Source organism: Liolophura sinensis, chromosome 1 (assembly GCF_032854445.1).
Source record: "Liolophura sinensis isolate JHLJ2023 chromosome 1, CUHK_Ljap_v2, whole genome shotgun sequence".
Taxonomy (NCBI): domain Eukaryota; kingdom Metazoa; phylum Mollusca; class Polyplacophora; order Chitonida; family Chitonidae; genus Liolophura; species Liolophura sinensis.
Window position 1 is genome coordinate 53,567,219 of NC_088295.1, and position 22,620 is coordinate 53,589,838.

The window sequence follows — 22,620 nt, forward strand, 5'->3', positions numbered from 1 at the left end:
CTTACCTTCGTTCAAGATCGCTAGTCTTCCACCAATATCGATTGCAAATTTATACACACGTAGTTTGTCAATTTCTTCCCCTCATAAAACTGACCTCCATCTTGTCGGTAAACATTCTCGAGCAGGCCTATAGCGCTAAACAATGTGAAGTAAATAAAAAAGTATAGATGCAGAGAGCCGTTTGTGTGGGTATTTTTTTGTTTGTTTGTTCAGAAATTGAATAACTGCGTTTGGAATCGTTTGTCGAAAAACACTCCTGAATCTCTCTGATGTTAATTCTGTCTGATCTGCACAACTGAATAGTTATTAAAGAGGACAACTTCATCGCAAATCGGAAGTCCTGTCTGTCAGGGTTTGTCCGTTCATAATCTGATGATATATCCGTATAGAGGAAGTTGGTAGACCTTCAGTGTTAGTGAAATTGAAAAACAAAATACTACCACTGAACGAAGTCAAAGCCATGTCTGAACATGGCGGGTCTGAGATTCACTGATTGGTCGTCGAAATGGTAAAAACCGGTTTTAAGTTAAAGTTCAGACTGACCGCCTGTATATAAATTTCATAAAACTCACATGCAACTAAAGTCATCAAATATCACTCCAATGATTCCAGCCTTTTTTTCAGAAACATTCTGACCATAATTGAAGTCCACGATTATAGTACAGAATCTGAATAAACCTTATCGGATGTTTTTTCTCCGCCTTACAAGGCTCTGGAAAAATGAATATGGAATTGCAACCTTGCAAAGCTTACATAACCTGAACTGGATAACAGATTTGACGCAGTCTACTTCGCTCCATACAGCTCACTTTCGTTCAAATCATTTCGATTTGTTCGTTTCTAATTAGAATCTTTCCTGGTATTCATAAATACGCCGAGAAGTCATATTAATTACAAATAGTAATGCATTAACAATACTCGCAGGTTCTGTCAGAGCAAACACACTCCAAAAAATAATCTGTTCATTGTAACAGAAAGTCTGTTGTCTGAGTGATGCTAGAATGTTTTCTGTCATTATAACATAATATTCTGTCATATTCAAAATAATATCCTGTTAGTCTAATAGTATCTTTATGTCTTTATAGAATATGTGTGTTATTTGTAACAGAACAGTCTGCTACAATAGCAGGATACATTCTTGCATCACTCAGACAACAGACTTTCAAATTATTTTTTTTTTGAGTGCACGTGTAAACATACAATGGGATACTACATAGCTTAGTTTAGTCTAGTGGAGTTACCTACCAATCATAGTCATGTAGTGCTCCCACCTAAACATTACCATCAGTTATAGCCATGTAGTGCGCCCACCTGATGACTGCCCCCAATTATAGCCATGTAGTGCTCCCACCTGTTCATTACCGCTAATTATAGCCATGTATTGCCATATCCCACCTCAACATTACCGCCGATCATAGCTGTGTAGTGCTCCCACCTGAATATTACCGCCAATCATAACTATGTAGAGCTCCCAGATGAACATAGCCGCCAATCATAGCCATGTAGTGCTCCCACCTCAACTTTACCGCCAATCATAGCTATGTAGTGCTCCCAACTGAACATTACCGCCAGTCATAACTATGTAGTGCTCTCACCTGATCACTTCTGCCAATAATTATTGCAAGGTTTGCGAAAGGCATTTCAAAATAATTGTATATTGGTTTGGCAATGGGATGTTGAATTAAACACAAAGCTTTCTGTAAAGTAAATAATTACACTTTATTTAGAAAAAGGTGCATGTAGATGTGAACTGTGAGAAATAATCAGTCAAAAAATAAAAAGAGATTCAACCAGTTTTCTTCAAAGCAGCTTTGGTGATATTTTCCAGGTATCATCATGACCGAGTATCTTGCAAGTGTTTGGAAACGTGAACCATTGTCTACTAGTATGTTTTAAGTAACGGTAGGCTATCTTAAGTTTCTTTGTCAGTAATATCTAAGTAAGATCTGATATAAGTAAGTAAATGGTGCAAAGATTTCATATTGCACCATTATTAATCAACTTACAGAAATGATGTCTACATGTTACTTAAAAACCAAAGCAAGACACGCTGTTCAAATGTTTTATGTATACACTCTGCACTTCCGGAAAAGAGTGCTATGATTTAATTTGTCCAAGCGTATTGTAAAAATCCATTTGATTCCCAGAAATCACACCGATTCTTGTGAAAGTCATTAACGACGGTAATATTGCTGTCCACAATGGCGGTGGAATTTGGAAGTGCTCGCCAGTTAGAGGACTTCACTTGCCCAGTTCGGATAAAGTGAAAGACCTCAGTCTGTATGGTTGCCTGGAAATCTCTTTCTGCGGCGGTCAGCGGGTGTATGTAATCCTCTAACACGCCAAAGAAAGCAAACATATCTAATGTGTGGTAAGCATAAGCTGGTTTCGATGTTAGGGCAAGATATGACACTTCCTTTGACGGACGTGATGTGACCACGTACCTGTACACGTTTGCAGATGACACGGATGCCATGATGTCGGCCTGTGTCCGGGTAGGGCACGTGACCCTGACGTCAGAAACCATGGTGGTGTATTGATACTCGGGGTCATACTCATTGCTGGTCGGATACAACTGCAGTGCCTCTCGGGAAATATTGCCCCCAAACGTATCTAATCTCATTCGTACATTTTCTTCATACACTGTCCAGTTCCAGGACTTGATTCCTTCGGGCATGGCAAAAAAGTCTACTTCTTGAGCAGTTGAACCTGCAACAATACACAGAATATAAGATATTGCACGGATCTACCCAATCTACTGTTGGCTTCAAAGTTTCAGTGAGACGCGCCGTTGTAATGAATTTGATTCTTTTACTGCTGCTTTTGAGTATATACTAGGACTGGACTGTTTCAGCATTAATTTTAGAAACTCAGGATTTCAGCATGTTATCGTTCATGTAGGCTGCTGTAACATATACTGCTGCATGTACATTGTACGGGTTTTATTCAGCATCCCACCATTTTGTGTACATTTTCACCTTCAATGCCGGATGTCACGCCTGCCTTGTACTGTGCACATGTTGAACTCTCCTGTGCCAGAGTTTGGTTTGGTGACATTACATAAGAAAATCGTCGAGGAGTGCTTTTCGTTCCCCAGCTATCTAAATGCCGCTCAAACTTGACAACAACCAGACAACACAGTGTAAGTGTAACATTTACAATTGGATATATGCATGTACATACAAACGGAATCATATACGGTGTTAAATTAATTTTGAAAATGAGGAATCTGAGGAGCAGGGTACAGTTCGGGAAACAACAACAACGCTTGTGTTAAACTGTGTGCATTTTCGTGTGAACTCCGTGAAGCTTATTGACACTCAGTGGAACACTGTGAATACGCATTATATAACGTTGTGTACTTATACCATTACATTATCGTTATGTATTGTTTCTATCGACATTATTTTATTGTGTTTCATTAATTTACCTCAGCATGGTTCGGCAATAAAGACGACTTGTTGTAGAGCTGTGCGTGGTTATCTAATCTGTTAAAGTCCTCCCGGGTGAGGCAGCACACCGGATTTTACAACACAGGGGTTCTTGTATCCGTAAAGCCATGATTGGTGATGAGGGGTATGCTCACTGTTACAACTAAAACACAGACATCTAAGCGCATGCAAAGATTATCCGTTTCACAAGCGAGAAGCTCGTGGTTCAATCCACAGTCTGGTCATACCTGAGGCCATAAAATCAGCATCTGATGCTCTAAGGGAATAACGCAGAAGAACACTTGTCAGTATATTGTGACAGCACGGATGGGGTGTCATGTCCGGTGTCTTCGGAGAAACCGTGGCGGAATAACTGATTAGAGCATTGTACGATTTGTATAATGTACTCGTTATAAGTACTCGGTAGCGTCACATTTTTATGTGTGTGCTTTGCAGGGTATGGACATAAGTCAGAAACTAAAGTATTATCACCACACGGGATCTCTTTGGGACAGGTGAAGCAGCAAAAGACTGACTGACATTTTGTCCTTGTTCCATTTAGAGTCGTATAAATATGACCATCGTGATACCCGTGCGAGGACCACTTATCTATAGGGTATGTGCTTTCTTACCGACTAGAACAGGAACAGCTATCCGAAGTAAGTGCTCTTCCCAGGCTTGTAATGGCGGAAATGGGACCACCACACCTTGACGTGACAGAAAGGAAAACTTTGGATTATACATAGTGACTCAGTGCAATTCATTTGCATTCAGCAGAAGAGTGAGTTAACTGATGTTGTTTACAATGAGTATTAATACATCTTGTACGAAAGTCATTTTTACACTTACAATGCAGTTGTATAACGTAATCTGCAGGTTGATTTGTCTCCAAACTCAAATTGGTAGAAGCGCTGATGTTTAAAAACCTCAACATATGTAGATCGTCTCCAAATTCATAATTTTTTTTGCATCAAAATGGCAAAAGTACCCTGTAGCTGTATTCTAGAACACTACCTCTGGTCAAAAGTAAACATTTTAAATATTGTTAATTCAAACCACTGTCTGTGATGCCGTGACAGTTAATCGACTATGGACGCCACTCCGACGCCGAGCTCAGAGAGTAGGCTAACTATTTAATACCTTTGAATCGTTGACGTTGGTGCCACTATTTATCAAAGGACAAGACCGGTGGAAAGGGTGGTGGGGACGAAAATAAAAACAGGACCGCGTGGTCCGTCCCAATTGATAAATTTCTCTGGCACTAAGCATAACACCCATCAGTATTTTACGGATCTAATCTGCACACAACTTTTAAAGGAAAAGACAACAAAAAATGTAACCTGAGTTATTTGGAAAGAGGGGTGGAAACAGATCTAAATGGCAACAGTCATAACTGTGGTAACTGGCATGTACAACATCACAAAAATAAACTTACGCTTTTTAAACCTTTGGAATACTTTATCGATGCCTATGCATGTGTTCTATTGTCTTTTCTTTTAAATATTATGTTGAGTTAGTTAAAGCGCACAAAGTGGTATACGGTATACAGATTTCTTGGTTGGCGAAGTTGCGGTTCTGGTAGTTTGATTTGTTCTACCTACCGTCGGCAATGGCTAACGGATCGTTGAATCTTCCTTTTACGGGTAGCTCATCCAAGTCATCGGCAGCCCATCTCTCAATGGGAATCGCTCTCATCAACTGCTCGGCTGTGAGCTGGTATAGACAAGCGACGTCCCGACACCCTGTGTTGTTGAGGAAGGCTAGGTTAGCTGCCGACGCTTCCTCCAGGGTCTTGTTCAAACTCACGGAACCACTGGAGAGCCAGGCTCTCTGGTAGAGCCCGTCAGCCGCCGGCGACGCCAGAAGTGCATAGACTGACGTTGCCCCTGAGCTGTGTCCCGCTAGTGTCACCTATTGGTAAGCAGTAAATAAAGTTGGCAGGTCAAGTAATCTAATCTTATCTAACCAGTTGCCCTAATACTTGAATAGTCATACACTGATTTAAAGCCTTTAACAATAATAAAGTTTACCCAGTTCGCTTATTAACTGAAAAGCCAACAACTGATAGCAAGGTTATCTACCCTTTCAGCTCAGTTCCCGAAAAGTCACTATCTGGTATAAAACTTAACTAGGTGACAAAAATAGACATTCGTAAACCAGCCATCAACCAAAATGGACGCCCCGGGTAAATAATCGTAATACCAATTTCCAGAACAACGTTCCATAACAAACCGCCACAGAATTAAGACAGTTTAAGAAATTAAAAGAAAAAATGTAATTAAAGCAGTCAAGACTTTTCAAAGATGATGGACTGGCGCAAGGAATGTTCTAGCCGAATGAATTATATTAGTGTCCACATCGTGAACCATCATGCATTCTAGTTTATAAGTGGTAGATAATCAACATATGCATCTAAGTTGCGCTTTGATTATAACTGATCATATACCCAAAGTGGCTATCATATTCAACCTGATGAATATAAAGCCCCTAGACCCTTTCTTCTCAGTTCCAGAATAATGTGTATCTAAAATGATGTGTTCTCAATAAGTGGATTGTTTCTATATCTGATATGATTAAAGTTTATCTAACCTACCCTCTTAATGCTTGAATATAGGCACTGTCTACAAAGTATATCTAACTAAAAGATCAGTCTTTTGAAAACATGAACTGTCATGTTAGCCTCTTATGTTACATATCGGTTTTTTTTGGTTTTTGGGGTTTTTTTTTTGCTTTTTTTTTCATTTGAAAGCACACACAAACGTAAGCTGACACGAACTCTGCACATGTATATTGTACCTCGAGACAGTTAAGAGAATTTCATGCCAATATCTTGTCAAAATCTGATTACATTGAGGCCACAATGCGATAGGCCTGTACTACATGCAACTGAAAAACTCAGTTATTTACACGTAACTGTAAAGCACAAGTTACGCACGAAGTTTCATGCATGAATGACATTTGGGGAATATGACTGTAAATACAAACGTTTCAAGAAACTTCCCAAGTAAAACTTAATTTACATAAGTGCGTTTATTATAGCTCAAGTGCATTAAAACTTTACATAAAGGCAAAATGTCAGTTTTATAATATTTCTTCATAAAATTAATGTAATATCAAAAATTTGCAGTATAGAAAGTAAATCCGGAGCAACGACGATGTGGCCAACGTGATGGTTGGCAAATGATCAGACGTAACCGGTGAAAGAAAGTTGTCAATTTAGCTCAGTTAGGGTTGCATACAACCCAACAGTACAGTTAATCATAGCTTCTCTTTATATATGGATGCGTCCTAATTTCTTATGTATAGTCTTAATTTTTTGGTGATTGTATTGAATAGTGTCTTGGGAATTGATCGTGGAATTATTATTATATATATATATATATATATATATATATATATATATATATATATATATATATTGGTTTAATGGTAGCCCCATTCTAACGAATAATTTGTACCATGGCTCAGCTAGCCCCATTCTAACGAATAATTTGTGCCATGGCTCAGCCATTAGTACCAGTAGGTACGTGTATTTACTATAATAACCATATGGATACACACACATATGTATACTACACACAGATCGTGCAATTACTGACCTGTAATGTTCATTAGATTCACGTCATCTTTATTCGGATTACTGATCCAATTTACTAATTTTTGTTTGGGGCCAAATTATTGCTTCATTTGAGACTGTATGCTTTTTGGTATGATACAATTTCTTTCGCTAAAATTTGGCTCAGACCAGCACGTATTTCGTCCCTGGGCTATGGAACCTAATCCTCAGGCAAAGGTATCTAGGCTGTAACACCAGTTTCTGAGTATTTCCATTTCAAAATCGAAAGCTGAATGTACTGAGCTTACCGGAATGTATTGAGCTTACCAGATTCGGGTTGCCACCGAACTTCTCAATATTGGCTTTGACCCATTCCAGCACTAGAATCTGGTCCATTAAACCGTAGTTTCCCGAGGTGTTGGTCGAGCTGACCTCTGAGAGGAGATCGAGAGCGAGGAAGCCGAAGACGCCCAGACGGTAATTCATGCTGACGAACACCATGTTCCCGGATACAGTGATGTTCGGGTTAGGGGAATAGGTAGAGGTGTTGCCGTCCATTGCCACCAAGCCCCCACCGTGGACATACACGGTAACGGGCAGTCTGGCGGAGGAATTCAAAGTTGGCGTCCAAACGTTCAAAAAGAGACAATCTTCCGAGCCTTCGTAGAGGACGCCTTTTTGGAAACTTGCCTGGAAGCAATTTTCCCCGAACCGACTCGCATCAATAGTGATAGTGCCGTCCGAGCCATGGCACTTTCCTGAGGTTCCCGCCTTCAACGGCACCGGAGGCTTCCATCTTAAGGCACCGACGGGTGGTTGAGCATATGGGATTCCTTTGAACACGAAAGCTTCTTCGGAGATCGTTCCTTGTATAGTAAAGCAATCCAACTTCACTCTTGCAGGGGTATCTGCAGACGTGTTTGCTGTTCTGACTGCTGTAGGTTTAGTCGTCGTTGTTGTATTACTTGAGCTGATCGCATCGGCAGAAGACTCCTCAGCGTCGTCCCCCACCCAATTATTCTGTACAATATAAGGCTTTTGCTGGGTTATTAGATGAGTAACAAGAACAAGGCAGAGGCAGAGCAGGACCATCACAGTAGTGCCAATACACATATAATGAATTCTCTTTGGGCAATATGGATCCTTTGCCACACCTCCTCTAGCTTCTGTCGCTGTGTCACTCATTGTGCTTAAGTCTGGGAAGAAAATGGGAAAGAAAAATTATTTTATCTATTACTTCGTTTGGTTTTACCATCGAAATATTTGCATATTTCCGTTATGCATATTCCCTTTAATGGTTACAGGATATAGCCCACACATCGAACTGTCAGGAACGGACAAAAAGTCAGATGAAATGCAGTCAGATGAAATGCAAATGTCAGTGTTCTGTACTTACCTACAAAAGAGATTCTCCCAATGAAAGACGTATAAGCTCCAAGATGCTATATCTTACTTGTATATACCGTGTCAACTCTCTCCTTAAACAGGCAAATCTGTGTACCGTATGTTACGGCTTAGTCTGAAATCCAAAATAGGTCAGACGGCGGTGAATCTGTGTTTACCTTTAGGGTGGTATTGTTGATCATGAATCGGTCGGGACGATGACAGCTTCGCACAACCTTTGTGTTCTACCTGGGACTGTTATATACAATAGTCTATGATAGTCCCAGGTTTTACACTAACGGCCGGAGATGCCAAGGTTATAATGCCTCAAATTTAGTACGGTACGCATACATGCACTGCTCTGGGCAGGTATTGGCAGACATGTACACGGAGTATGCGCGGCTCCCTTTCAACTGTGTACTCTTATTGCAAGAAACCGCTGCTCCTGACCAATGGAGATCCACATCCTGCTGTCTTTCTCTCAAAGTTATTAGCACAAACACGCCCCTGTTGCCTATACAAACGAGACAGTGACTTGTGAATTTTGTTTTCGTTTCCTTGTCAAAATAATAAAAACACCGTAATGGCAATGAAACGGGGACTATTATCAAATAAAAATAAGTGTCAGTATGCATGTACAGTTAGAGTAATCCTTAGAAATTATAAACCTTGTTCATAAAGGTGTAGCTTAAGAATATTTTTTCATTTGCTCAACGTGGAAACTGCCTGCGTATATACAGACATTCGTATACGAGCCGTCAACGTTCCAGGGCCCACTTCCACGAAGCCCTCTTAACGTTAAGAGCGCGTTATTACCATGGGAAACTGCATTGTAGGCATTAGGTCGCCATGGTAGTTACGTGCTCTTAACTTTAAGAGGGCTTCGTACAAGTGGACCCTGTTCAATAATCGCAAGGCTAATTCCCAAAAATGACGTATCACGCAATTCACCAAAGAGCTAAGAATGTATACAAAGTACGAAAATAGTACGGAATCATGCAAAGAGAAGCAGTCCACAGTTTTCAGTGATGTTGGAAAGACACAAGGTGTGTTCTCGGCGACTGAGTGAAATTATTCAATCGTGTATAACACATACGCTTCTGCCATAACCACGTATACCATGCATACAGTAACGGCCGCGTCACTTGCTGTTTTTGAAACGGATATTTGATACATGATGTCATAGATGTCAGGAGAAACTACCAGTTTAAGTCGCTCCATGGGATTGATCAGTTTCGGGTTTGAAATTTAATATGGAATTTATGCTGGAATAACGATTTAATTGATTTAAGACTTTTTCGCTTATACCGTAGTGGTCTGCTTTATGGGTGGAAGTTGAGGCAAACCATCGACCTTTGGCAAGTGTATAACTGACTGACTTTCCCGTAGGCAATGTACAGATATGAACGCCATATTGGTAGAAGACAAATATTCCTCGACAAATTTTAATCGGCACAAACAGCTACACGAGCACCGCCGACAGCTTATATTGCCATCAAACGCCGCTCAATCAGTGTTAGCAAAAGAATGTACAAAATCCCTGCCCACGTTTAAGGCTATTGGAATATGGATAACTTCTGATATCATTGGCACTTTTTTCATACATTAATATGTATGTTTCTGGATAAAATTGAATAACGGTTGTGGTGGAAATGCGTATATATTGATGATATAGATTTCACTGAACATTTCTAAAGAACAACTGTTTTAGTAAAATATACTTTTTTATTTCAAGCAGAATATTTCAGAACTGTGCGCGACTACAAACAAAGAATATGTAATAAACAAGAAAATATGATTCACAGCAATATACATATAGGCCTGCCAAGTAACACTTTTTGAGAGGATTTAAATATCAAGAGCCCAAATTTGTCCACTATGCGATACTCTACCACTTCTTCTGAAAATTGCAGTTTGAGTCTGCTGCCATTGAGAGAGTTTAGAAACAAATGTTGAAAGATAAACAGCATCAGTTGAAAAACAGATATCATTTTCCGTTCTTCTGATTGGTTGTATACGTAACCAGTCTGCACTGCATTAAAAACACCAACAACAATGCTTATTTATTGTACACTATAACCCTACACCTAAAAGCAAGTCGCTACCTCGTCACTTCATTGCCTCGCTTCGCTACCAGTACGACTTCAAGATTCAGTCATAGGAGACTCAACCTTACTACATCTCGTCATCAGTTCCTCCCGTAAGTGCGCGACCACGTCGACTGATAGCATACAAGATCAACTGCCATACTCTTTACAGCGCATGCTCTGCCACTCACTACGCTCGCTTTCCATCATTACCACCACTAGAAAAGCTTGAGCCCGTATAGGTGTGTCTATCGTTAGCCTCACTTCTCACTTTTCACTGTCCTCGCTCGGTCCTATAGCCATCATTCATCAATATAATTGTTTCAGGTGTCCGTTTAAATCATGTTGTGATTGCTTTAGATAAAGAAACTTGACATGCAACAAGTATTAACGGAAACAAAGGTTTAGACGGAGCTTTTATTGTTTTCTGACGTTACTTACTGCCTCGTTACCATCAACCCAATAACCTTGGCGTTGTTCAAGATTTATGTAAAAAGTGTTATAGTTGTGGCAGTGAAGTATAGCGAGATCTATAGCGATGTGAAACAATCGTGTAATATGAAGAAAGAAGATCAGACTGGTGGGATGATAAAAGAGGTACGAGTAAAGCCGACTGTGTCTCTGGTTAAGGATATTGTTGATACGGCCACAAGCGAAACGTCTCTTATTTTTTTTATTCGTCTGCTACAGTGAAGGTGCGGCTACCTTAACCAAGACAAACTCTAAAAACAATGCCGCAAAAATCAACACGCATTATTCCGAATGTGTTTGTTTTCAATTCGTACTGTGCATTGCTTAAACCATTGTGTCTAATTCAGCCAGGCGTATGAGAAAAAGCCATTAATACGCCAAAAGTTACATCTCTCTTCCTCATAGCGATCAACAACAGTGACGTTGGTGTCGAGTAAAGCCGTCGATTTTGGATACAGCTTCCATGCCTCGGTGCTTACTTTCCCTGTTGTGGCAAAACTCAAAATCTCCTTCCGCATAACTGACTGGAACGACAAGTCAGAGTCTTTAAGTGGCTGATTGTAAAAATCTTTCATCGTACCGAAAAAGGCAAAAGCGTCTATGCAGTGAAAAGAGTATTCCGGGCTAAAAGGAAAACCCAGATAAGGAACAATATCTGAAGGACGAGCAGTGGCAACGTATAGATACACAGCTTTCCCGCCGGACCCTGCCACCATTGCATGTGCCAGGCGATCCATGGCACAGTTCAAGCGCGCGTCTGACGTCATAGTAGTGAGTAGATATTCCGCACTGCTGCCATTGGTGAATTTATAAAGTTCCAAAGCTCCTTTAGAAATGTCCGGTCCAAAGGTATCCAATCTGAGCTTGACGTAATCTTCGTACTGAGAGGAATTCCACGACTTTACATCTGTCCGAGCAGGGAAGAGGTCCACTTCTTGAGCGGTAACTCCTGTGCATAAGAAGAAAAAACAAACAACATTCATTCGGCCACTTATTTACTAAATATAATGATTCTTCCCTACGTTATCTCAAAATAAAATTTATTCTTAGGTCAAAACTTAATTAATTAGCGGTAGAGAAATCTCCCCCAGTCAGTGAGAAAACGTGTTTGAGTCTGGCTTAATCAGGTGTGGTGTTTTCTTTAAGATTGTAGTATAGTCTTTTGTCAGCAATATTAATGCCGCCGTCATAACCGTAATTTTCATTACACTTTCCCTTCACCCTAAAAATTGCAAAAAATGAAATGATTCGAATTATGCCTGTTTTGTAAAACCTGAAATTGGGTGGGCCATTTTGTTGTTAGTGCCCTTAGGACTCAACTTTTGTGTGAAGACTAGTAATGTATGGTAATCCAGAGTGAGTTGTGGTAAAACACCAGAGTGAGTTGTAGTAAAAGACCAGAGTGAGTTGCGATAAAAGACCAGTTAGCTTTGATAAAAGACCAGTGTTAGTCGTGGTAAAAGACCAGAGTGAGCTGTAGTAAAAGACCAGTGTTAGTTGTGGTAAAATATCAGGGTGAGTTGTGATAAAAGACCAGTGTTAGTTGTGGTAAAAGGCCAGTGTGAGCTGTGATAAAAGACCAGTGTTAGTTGTAAAAGACCAGAGGGAGCTGTGGTAAAAGGCAAGAGTGAGCTGTGGTAAAAGACCAGTGTGAGTTGTGGCAAATAACCAGTGTGAGCTGTGGTAAAAGACCAGTGAGTTGTGTTATAAAGGACCAAAGTCAGCTGTGGCAAAAAAAAACATAGTGAACTGTGGTAAAAGACCAGTGTGAGTTGTGGCAAATAACCAGTGTGAGCTGTGGTAAAAGACCAGTGTGAGTTGTGGCAAATAACCAGTGTGAGCTGTGGTAAAAGACCAGTGTGAGTGATTTGTGGCAAATAACCAGTGTGAGTTGTGGCAAATAACCAGTGTGAGTTGTGGCAAATAACCAGTGTGAGCTGTGGTAAAAGACCAGTGTGAGTTGTGGCAAATAACCAGTGTGAGCTGTGGTAAAAGACCGGTGTGAGTTGTGGCAAATAACCAGTGTGAGCTGTGGTAAAAGACCAGTGTGAGTTGTGGCAAATAACCAGTGTGAGCTGTGGTAAAAGACCAGTGTGAGTTGTGGCAAATAACCAGTGTGAGCTGTGGTAAAAGACCAGTGTGAGTTGTGGCAAATAACCAGTGTGAGCTGTGGTAAAAGACCAGTGTGAGTTGTGGCAAATAACCAGTGTGAGCTGTGGTAAAAGACCAGTGTGAGTTGTGGCAAATAACCAGTGTGAGCTGTGGTAAAAGACCAGTGTGAGTTGTGGCAAATAACCAGTGTGAGCTATGGTAAAAGACCAGTGTGAGTTGTGGCAAATAACCAGTGTGAGTTGTGGCAAATAACCAGTGTGAGCTGTGGTAAAAGACCAGTGTGAGTTGTGGCAAATAACCAGTGTGAGCTGTGGTAAAAGACCAGTGTGACTTGTGGCAAATAACCAGTGTGAGCTGTGGTAAAAGACCAGTGTGAGTTGTGGCAAATAACCAGTGTGAGCTGTGGTAAAAGACTGGTGTGAGTTGTGGCAAATAACCAGTGTGAGCTGTGGTAAAAGACCAGTGTGAGTTGTGGCAAATAACCAGTGTGAGCTGTGGTAAAAGACCAGTGTGAGTTGTGGCAAATAACCAGTGTGAGCTGTGGTAAAAGACCAGTGTGGGTTGTGGCAAATAACCAGTGTGAGCTGTGGTAAAAGACCAGTGAGTTGTGTAATAAAGGACCATAGTCAGCTGTGGCAAAAAACCAGAGTGAACTGTGTTGAAAGACCAGAGTGAGTTGTGGTAAAAGATCAGACCGAGCTGTGTTCAAAGATCAGACCGAGCTGTGGTCAAAGATCAGAGCGAGTTGGGTTCAAAGATCAGAGCGAGCTGTGTCTACCTATAATCACTGGAGAGTTAATGGTCTGTTCCTTCTTATTCCAAGCCTCCATGGGAACTTTTGGGATGACTATACCTGTGAACAGATTAACCTGGTAAGTCCCTCTTAAAACATTAGGAAGGTAATGTATATAGCAACAATAATTATTCGTCAATATCTCAAACAGAAATGCATGTGAGTAACAACTCGTTGTCGACGGGCATCTTGTTTATGAACTGAACTTCACAACTCAGATATCATCTCTGTTTAAAAAACATGAAGGTCAGAATCAATTCTCTTTAAGGTGATCGTCGTAACAGCATGAATGAAATATTCTTGAGAATATGCCACAACACCAAAGAATAAGATCGTATGATACACATTCAAATGGTTTCAAGATACTGCAGTAAATACGACACGTGATGCTCTATAGATATTGTTGATCATCTTAAAAGTCTTGGCCCGCTAGCGTAAAGACCTATGTAACAGCGTTATGTAAACGCAGAGTTGTTTCCCCTTGCTTTCCATAATGAAAATCCGACTGCCGTCTTTACGAAAACGCCTTTACAAATCAACGTCGCCCTCGCTACCATTAAAACTGCATATTCAGTCCTGCGTGAAACAAAGAAGGAAATAAATCAATGGAGGACTAGAAGTTTGAAAATGTCTTACCATCTACTATAGCCAATGGTCCATCAAAAATGTTTTTCACAGGCAAGTCAAACAAATCAGCCATTGCCCAGAAGGGATACTCATGCCACGGGACAGCTTTCAATACCTGACTCGGCTTGAGATTTCGCAAGCACGTGGTATTTGAACAACCAGTATTCCTTAAGAATTTCTCATTGGCCTTTTCAGCTTGTTCTAACGTACTGTTGAGGATGGGAGAGCCACTCATGATCCAGGCGGCCTGGAACAAACCCTTAGCCATGGGAGACGCCAACAAGGCATAAACACTGGTTCCTCCAGAGCTCTGCCCAAATATAGTGACCTGTGTAACAGAGAGCAGCCAAAAATATGGAGAACTGAAAATGAGTACATGAATACCACACTGTTAATGGCTATCCGGCTACAGCTACTTTCTAAAAGTGAAACGAAGGTTAACATTTAAGGTTTTCAGATGGCTGTGTGAAAGTCTTCACATCTTTGAATCTCGATATAAAAAAGTGGGATACATTTTTATCAGAATAGTACCCAGTATGCAAATTTGAACACACATCTTAACTCGGTGATCCCAATATGTGATAGCATATCCCTCTGTCACATTGACAAAATGTCCTTCAAACACACTGAAACAATGTCCTTCACACACGGACACAATGTCCTTCAGACACACGGACACAATATCCTTCAAACACACTGACACAATGTCCTTCACACACGGACACAATGTCCTCCAGACACACGGACACAATGTCCTTCAGACACACGGACACAATGTCCTTCGGACACATTGACACAATGTCCTTCAGACACACGGACACAATGTCCTTCGAATACGTTGACACAATGTCCTTTAGATACACGGACACAATGTCCTTCAGACACATTGACACAATGTCTTTCAGACACACGGACACAATGTCTTTCAGACACACGGACACAATGTCCTTGAGGCAACTACCATTGTTATAGTTGTAAAAACTTCCAATCGTGGGACCGATTCCACAAAGCCGTTTCTGACTTAAGTCAAAATTTAAAATGCCATGTTAAAGCTTATTTGTGGGATTTGGAAATTTAAATTTTGTCCACCTCTCCAAGGTCATCTTAAGACAAATGTGTCAAATTTTAGCTTTTATTACCAAAACCTAAGCACTGTGAGGTGGTTTTCAATTTTGCCTTAAGTCAAAATTGGATTTGTGGAATCGGCCCCTAGTGTTTTAAACTCACAACTCTATTCGTTCACCTTGCTAGGATCGCCTCCAAACTGGGCTATGTTAGCCTTCACCCATTCTAATGCCAGTATCTGATCCCTAAAGCCGTAGTTCCCAGACGTTTTCCTCTCGTGTTCTCGAGACAGCATGTTCAGGGCCATAAACCCGAAGGCGTTCAACCGATAGTTCATACTGACATACACCATGTTGGTTTCCTTAGTAACCTCTTCATTGGGACAGTAAGACTCCGTATTTCCGTCCATTGCCAATAGGTAGCCGCCGTGGATCCAGACCATCACCGGCAATTTTTCTTCACTTGTCAACTCTGGCGTCCACACGTTAATGTAGAGACAGTCTTCTGAGCCATTGTGAATGGAAAAGTTTAATAGATTAGGCTGAAAACACATGCTGCCAAACTTGGTGGCATGGTAAGTGGAGTTGTTGCACCGAGAAGAGCTATTGTCGATGGCAACTGGGGGCTTCCAGCGAAGGCCTCCAACTGGCGGCTCTGCGTAAGGAATCCCTTTGAACACGAAGACACCTTTAGATCTCTCTCCCTGTACCTTGAAGCAATCGAGCTGAACAACAGGAGGGAGACCATGGTCTGGTTTGTACAGAAGTGCTACAGCAATAGCAACAGCAATAGCAATCAATGCTATAATGAACAGACATAAGCAAACTAGAGTTTTTTTGCTGGCAGATTTCAGGCAAGAACAACACTCGCTTTTGGGTTGCCCTGGGTTAGGAAGTTCTAAGTCCTTGTCATTTTCGGACGAGGACACGGGGCTGTATACTTTTCTAGAACCCGCAGACATGGCGTCTTCTTGGTCAGCTTCACAACGTCGACTTGGTTACCTGCAAGACATGACAAAATGTGACAATATCAGCATGTTTGGATAGAACAGTCCTATTGATACAAAGGTGGAAAAGGAAAATTGCCGCGTGACCAATAGTGAACTTCACAGTAGCCTGTGTAGTTGGAAATTCACCGGTATGCTGGAAATAAAGTGTCTTGATTACCGCTAAAAACAAACGGAGCTTCGGTGGTGTACTGTGAGTTTTGATTTTTAAATATTAACATCTGTAGTTAGGTGAAACGTTGTATGCATACTAAAGAGCTGAAAGATACACATCGATCTTTCGACTTTCAAAAATTTTACTCACAAATTAAAGACATTTATTTATTTAGCTTCCCGTTCGCCATTCTCCATGTCAGTTTAATGCTTTTACCGCGGTTAGGTTTATTGCTGGAGGGTGGATCCCGAATGAGAACACTACACCTCAGCAGATACCTGACAAACGTCCTGACTTAAGACTGCAGTCAAGCAATATGGATTTCGATTCGAACACTAAGATCACTGAGACACCATTTAGATCACTGAGACATCACTTAAATCACTGAGACATCATTTAGATAAATGAGATATGATTTAGTTTAATGATACATCATTTAGAGCACGGAGACATCACATAGATGGCTGAGACATCATTTAGATCACTGAGACATCACTTAAATCACTGAGACATCATTTAGATAAATGAGATATGATTTAGTTTAATGGTACATCATTTAGAGCACGGAGACATCACATAGATGGCTGAGACATCATTTAGATCACTGAGACATCATTTAGATCAATGAGACATCACTTAAATCACTGAAACATCACTTAGATCACCGAGACATCATTTAGATCAATGAGATATGATTGAAATCAATAAGACATCATTTCGATCACGGAGACATCATTTAGATCGCTGACAGAGACATCATTTAGATCGCTGAGACGTCATTTAGATCACTAAGATATCATTTAACCTGCGCCTAATGACATCTTGCTTTATGAAATACTTTTACAAGCAGTTATCAAATAGTTAGTTGAGTCAGTTATTTTTTCTCTGTCTCTTGTTTATACGGATTCCCATCGTAAACAGATCTTTCAAATTTTCACTGATGTAATGAGTTGAAGATAATGTTTTATATGGACAGAAGGTATGGATCTATGTGTGTTATTCGTAATGACCTCAAACTTTCTTACTCCGTCCTGCAACAAGGAGGCACATTGGATGCAGTCTAAGGATTCCTTCGTCGTCATATTGTTAAGTACGACGTTAAACCCCAAGCACTCACTCACTCACTCATTCACACTTTCTTTTTGATACCATCTCATTTATCCCCCATTCAAAGAAAAAAATTAATTTGCAATTTCTTGCGAGGAATTGTTTTGTGAAGAAGATCAACAAGACAACGGACACACATAATTCTGTGTGATAAATCTTACGGCGATACATGTAATGTTTTTCATGAGGCGTCCCTTCGGCATTGTGCTTTGAACGGCACTGTTTACATGTATAACTATTATCAGTGTTTTCAAGAATCTTGCTGCTACTTTATGAGACAGATTTAAGTGTACTCTGTCACTTAAGAAGTGTGTAGCTAGTGTAGTTTCAGGCCTCCAAAGGTAACACACAGTAAAGTGAAAAGTTCACACTTTTTCTCCTGGGAAACATAACTACAAGCAGAACAGACTCCGTTATTACAGACTGCTCTTTTCTCTGCGTTCAGAACGTAGTTCGGCTGTGTGGAGATTTGGAAAGGAGTTTTCAACTTCAAGGTAGTTACGGTTAACACGGGATGTGGTATAGCGCGCAAACATTCTCACAATGCAAAGTGTTATTTGCATAAGATATCGCCGGCTGGGATTAGAGAGGCGATTCAAGCGACATGTGACCTACATAGGAATAAAAGACATATACTCAGAATATTCTCCAAGTAAAGGAGTTGGCCCTGCGGGGAGTATATATTTTCGCCGACTATAATAATATAATGCAAACTTAGCAGTACAGTAGCTATAACGGCATTTTTGTAACCCTGTGCCTGGATCGCCCGGCAGTGTTTTAAAAGTTACATGCTTGTGTGCTTATACATGCACTATATGGAGACATGTACCCATTTTGCATCAATTTGTATGTTTAGCACCGCCTATAATTGCCTGTTTTGGTGATACATGGTGGCATTTTCCTTATTATATTCAAAAATATCCGCCTTGTACATTAGCATATATATCTAGAATTACACAGGAAAGCCTACACCGGTACTTAATGAATACAGTTTTTTGCAAGAGCAAAACCAACAAAGCTTAAAGCCTACTTAATAATTACAGTTTCTGCGAGAGCATTAGTTTACAGAGGATAAATCCTACTTAATAATTACAGTTTCTGCGAGAAGCAATAGTCTACACACAATAAATCCTACTTAATAATTACAGTTTCTGCGAGAGCAATAGTCTACAGAGGATAAATCCTACTTAATAATTACAGTTTCTGCGAGAGCAATAGTCCTACAGAGGATAAATCCTGCTTAATAATTACAGTTTCTGCAGAGCAATAGTCTACAGAGGATAAATCCTACTTAATAATTACAGTTTCTGCGAGAGCAATAGTCTACAGAGGATAAATCCTGCTTAATAATTACAGTTTCTGCAGAGCAATAGTCTACAGAGGATAAATCCTAGTCAATAAACAGTTGGAAAGAAGTGGAAAATTAACCGCTGACTAAGTTGTATATAGACACAGAGCTAGTGTGAATGATAGACATGCATATACTCTGGAGAACTCCAAACTTGCATTGCTATGTGTTTTTGCTCATCCAAGGACGAGATTGATAATATAGTAGCCTTATAGTAGCGTTATATACTTCATATTCGGTTTATACTCACCGAAAGATTAAGGCTTGAACTAAAATGCAGGCTAGTACAACACACGCCGAACTCTTCCACGCTGTGGAGAGGATCATTGGCTTGGGGATCCAGGTCGGCCGCAGACGCTCGTATAGACTTCTTTTCTCTTGAATGACTACACGTAAAGTGATACTGAACATTGTGCTTATGTACTGGTCCCACACAAATTTAGCCTAGGGCGTAGACACAGTACTGGGGTGCATGATTTATTACAAGAGCTACTCAAAAAGCCTAAAAATGCCTATATGTATAGACCTGTATTAAGTTCGCGCTACTCGTTTATTATGCATAGCTAGAGCTAAAAGTCGCCAGAGACGAAGGCAAGCGCAAAGCCTAGTAAACATATTTGCACGAATTATTCAAAGCAAACCGTTGAGAAGGTGTACATGACAGAATGCACATTTGTCTGTCATAGGCGTTAAAATCGTATACCCTACATGTATGCATTTAGTCACTGTACTTTCTGTGCATATAACACATGCATATAACACATGCACTTAGACACCTCACGTAAGCGCGTGATAAGTCCACTTACACAGCTCACGTAAGTGTGTGATACGTCTTCTTACACACACATCACGTAAGTCTGTGACACTTCCACTTTACACACGTCACGTAAGCGTGTGACACGTCCACCTTACACTTTATACCCTAACATGCTGTTAAACTGTCAGAGAGACGACACAGTATACTGTGTTATTGCGACAAACTCTCCTGTTACATATGACATAATTATTCTGTTACTCCAACATAATATTTTTCTTGGTGTATTTATTTATTTATTTGATTGGTGTTTTACGCTGTACTCAAGAATATTTCACTTATACGACGGCGGCCAGCATTATGGTGAGTGGAAACCGGGCAGAGCCCGGGGGAAACCCACGACCATCCGCAGGTTGCTGGAAGACCTTCCCACGTACGGCCGGAGAGGAAGCCAGCACGAGCTGGACTTGAACTCACAGCGACCGCATTGGTGAGAGATTCCTGGGTCATTACGCTGCGCTAGCGCGCTAACCAACTGAGTCACGGAGGCCCCTTTTCTTGGTGTAAGGATGTTGCCAGTAATATTATGTTGCAATGACATAATCTAATTTGGCACCACTCAGAAAACATAGCATGTAAATTTGAAAAGTTAGTTTTTAGCGTTTATGGAATATACATACTGATCACATGCTTTATGTAATGCATTAATAAGTTAAAGATTTTCTGTCCCAAGGATTACATTTCAGTCATATTGTAGTGACAATAGATTATTTTATGTATCTCCCAGCTCTTAGTGTTGTACGATTATACGATGTTATACGATGTATAATTTTGTATAATTATATGACGTACAAACTTGTTCTGTCAGGTACACTTTCATAACGGTTTGCTTCGTATTATTCATGCAAATATGTTTTCATGTTAAAAAAATTATTTGCGTTTGCTTCTGTCTCTGGTGACTTTGAGGTCTAGCTACGCATAATAAATGAGTAGCGCAAACTTTAACACGGGTCTAGGCATACATGCTATTGAGAAGCTACTGTACACAGCCATGCACACAGATAGACGGTTTGACAGACTTTTAACGTTCAAGTGAAGTAGTCATACTTTGTCTGACAAATATATATGGCTTCGTTTTAATCTGATACCTCCAACGTTTAAGCTGGACCCATTTTAAGGGTCCTTTAAAGGGGGCCAGGGGCCACATGCAATGGATGCCGCCTGGCAGAAATCCACTCCTGGGTATTCCTGGGCAATTTAAGTGGCTAAATGTCTAAATAGCTCTGCACTCAGATATTGGTTCCTCGTTCGTTTGGACTCAAGGCCCTGGGCTCCTGATCTATACAAGCCATCATGCACGCACTATATATAGTACTAAAATGTTCAATTACATGTACGTCCCAGATAGGGTTTTAAAGTCATGCTAGTTTTGGGTTCAAACTTCATGTCTGGGTTTATAGCCTACATATGTGTATGTTAGGAACCCAGCAAATACCGGTAAGGGGCCTACCTATATGGCCTGTAGTGATCCAAGAGAGACCATAATTTCCTTCTAAATATAAGCGTCAAGTCCGACATTCCTATACCATTCGTAGTCCGTAAAGGGCGTTCCAAGTCGATAATCGCAAGATCCATTTCCACAACAACGTTTAACATTAACTCCCGAAGATAAAGGTATGTAAGAAATTATACAAATATACAAATAAAATGTTATTAGCCCCGTCAGTTCATATATTAGCAGAAAGTGCAACACAACTGTACTATATTGTGGTGTGCTTTCATTTCACCAAGAGATCTACAACATTGTTACTTATACAATTTGATTAAACAGTGGCTGTTAAGTGGTCACGTGATGTACTTATTACTGCGTTATGTTGATCAAGAAGAAATACGTATAGCTAGCACAATTATTTTGGTCTCCATGAATATGTTGCAGATAATGACCAGCGCTTTAATAAACTCTGTTGTGGACGACCGCCATTTTACTTCACAGAGAGAGGCGTCGTCTGACTTGTTGACGTAAGGCGTTTCCCTAAGTACACGGTAGGTTGATAGATCTAGTTGAGATCCCTATATAAAAGGATACATGAAACGTCTTTTTTTTCTTTCTATTAATACGGAATACTTGATCAGTGTGGCCTAACATATAAAGACCATAAAAAAGGCTTCTCACTTTTCTTGTTGGGGCGTAAAAATGGCTTTAAATACAGATTTCCAGTCAGGTAATTAAGTAGCCTGCTGTTGTGACATCATTGTTGAAAGATGTCATCACAACTTCGTTGCGGAAGAGAGCGGGTCCCAGTATATTCATCCATGACGTCATTATTTCCGACCACTGGCGGCTATCAAGAAGTATAAAATATATGCCTCAGTATATTTTATGGCACAAATTTCTTCATTTTCTTGTAAGCCATATAGGCCTATTCTTCGTTTCATAGTACCTTTCCCTGTATCATTACGCAATACGTGCGACAGTCAGACACTGCATAAAGTGTATATACTATTAACCGCAGACACGTACAATCGTATGATGTGACCTAGATTTTCAAGAGGACGCTCCTGAACTGAAAGCTCGCAAGCAATAATACATGCCTGCATGAACAACTATCATGCTTTCCATTTGTTTCGCCACCAGAGACAATGAAAGCTTTGTCTCGAAAACAAACTTTTAATATGTAATTTAATATTATCAAATAGAAAAGTGTTCTAATCGCATTTTCTTGCAA

The 22,620-nt window shown here is 40.3% G+C and overlaps 2 protein-coding genes across 4 annotated transcripts; both read right to left on the reverse strand.

Annotated features, from left to right (window-relative positions):
* Positions 1-1,694: 1,694 nt before the first annotated feature.
* On the reverse strand, positions 1,695-8,726 carry LOC135479040 (para-nitrobenzyl esterase-like). Of its 3 annotated transcripts, XR_010445817.1 has the most exons (6): positions 8,384-8,726; positions 7,315-8,183; positions 5,033-5,342; positions 4,064-4,138; positions 3,431-3,594; positions 2,581-2,709 (listed from the first exon to the last, which is right to left on the reverse strand). XR_010445817.1 is itself a non-coding variant. In XM_064758762.1 (5 exons), exons 2-5 carry the CDS (start codon positions 8,170-8,172, stop codon positions 2,105-2,107), a joined length of 1,848 nt encoding a protein of 615 aa, XP_064614832.1. In that variant the 5' UTR covers positions 8,173-8,183; positions 8,550-8,724; the 3' UTR covers positions 1,695-2,104. The 3 variants fall into 3 exon arrangements, 2 of the variants coding, with proteins under 2 accessions (XP_064614832.1, XP_064614824.1); XM_064758762.1 differs by lacking the exon at positions 3,431-3,594 and having other exon boundaries at positions 1,695-2,709; positions 8,550-8,724; XM_064758754.1 differs by lacking the exon at positions 3,431-3,594 and having other exon boundaries at positions 1,695-2,709; positions 8,384-8,724.
* A 1,398-nt stretch (positions 8,727-10,124) lies between these two features.
* Positions 10,125-19,515, reverse strand: LOC135482170 (para-nitrobenzyl esterase-like). The gene is made up of 5 exons (XM_064762031.1): positions 19,391-19,515; positions 15,704-16,526; positions 14,470-14,788; positions 13,819-13,893; positions 10,125-11,877 (listed from the first exon to the last, which is right to left on the reverse strand). The coding sequence occupies exons 2-5, from the start codon at positions 16,484-16,486 to the stop codon at positions 11,267-11,269; spliced, it is 1,788 nt and encodes a 595-aa protein (XP_064618101.1). The 5' UTR covers positions 16,487-16,526; positions 19,391-19,515; the 3' UTR covers positions 10,125-11,266.
* Between the last annotated feature and the right edge of the window lie 3,105 nt (positions 19,516-22,620).

What these genes read in the sequence shown, in the direction of transcription:
- LOC135479040 (XM_064758762.1), bottom strand. Translation starts at nt 8,172, where the DNA reads ATGAGTGACACAGCGACAGAAGCTAGAGGAGGTGTGGCAAAGGATCCA. An exon ending in TCCGTTAGCCATTGCCGACG is followed by an intron (nt 4,139 to 5,032) that starts GTAGGTAGAACA and finishes TGTCACGTCAAG; the next exon opens with GTGTGGTGGTCCCATTTCCG. An exon ending in AGCTGTTCCTGTTCTAGTCG is followed by an intron (nt 2,710 to 4,063) that starts GTAAGAAAGCAC and finishes GTATTGTTGCAG; the next exon opens with GTTCAACTGCTCAAGAAGTA.
- LOC135482170 (XM_064762031.1), bottom strand. Translation starts at nt 16,486, where the DNA reads ATGTCTGCGGGTTCTAGAAAAGTATACAGCCCCGTGTCCTCGTCCGAA. An exon ending in ACCATTGGCTATAGTAGATG is followed by an intron (nt 13,894 to 14,469) that starts GTAAGACATTTT and finishes ATCTGTTCACAG; the next exon opens with GTATAGTCATCCCAAAAGTT. An exon ending in TAACTCTCCAGTGATTATAG is followed by an intron (nt 11,878 to 13,818) that starts GTAGACACAGCT and finishes TCTTATGCACAG; the next exon opens with GAGTTACCGCTCAAGAAGTG.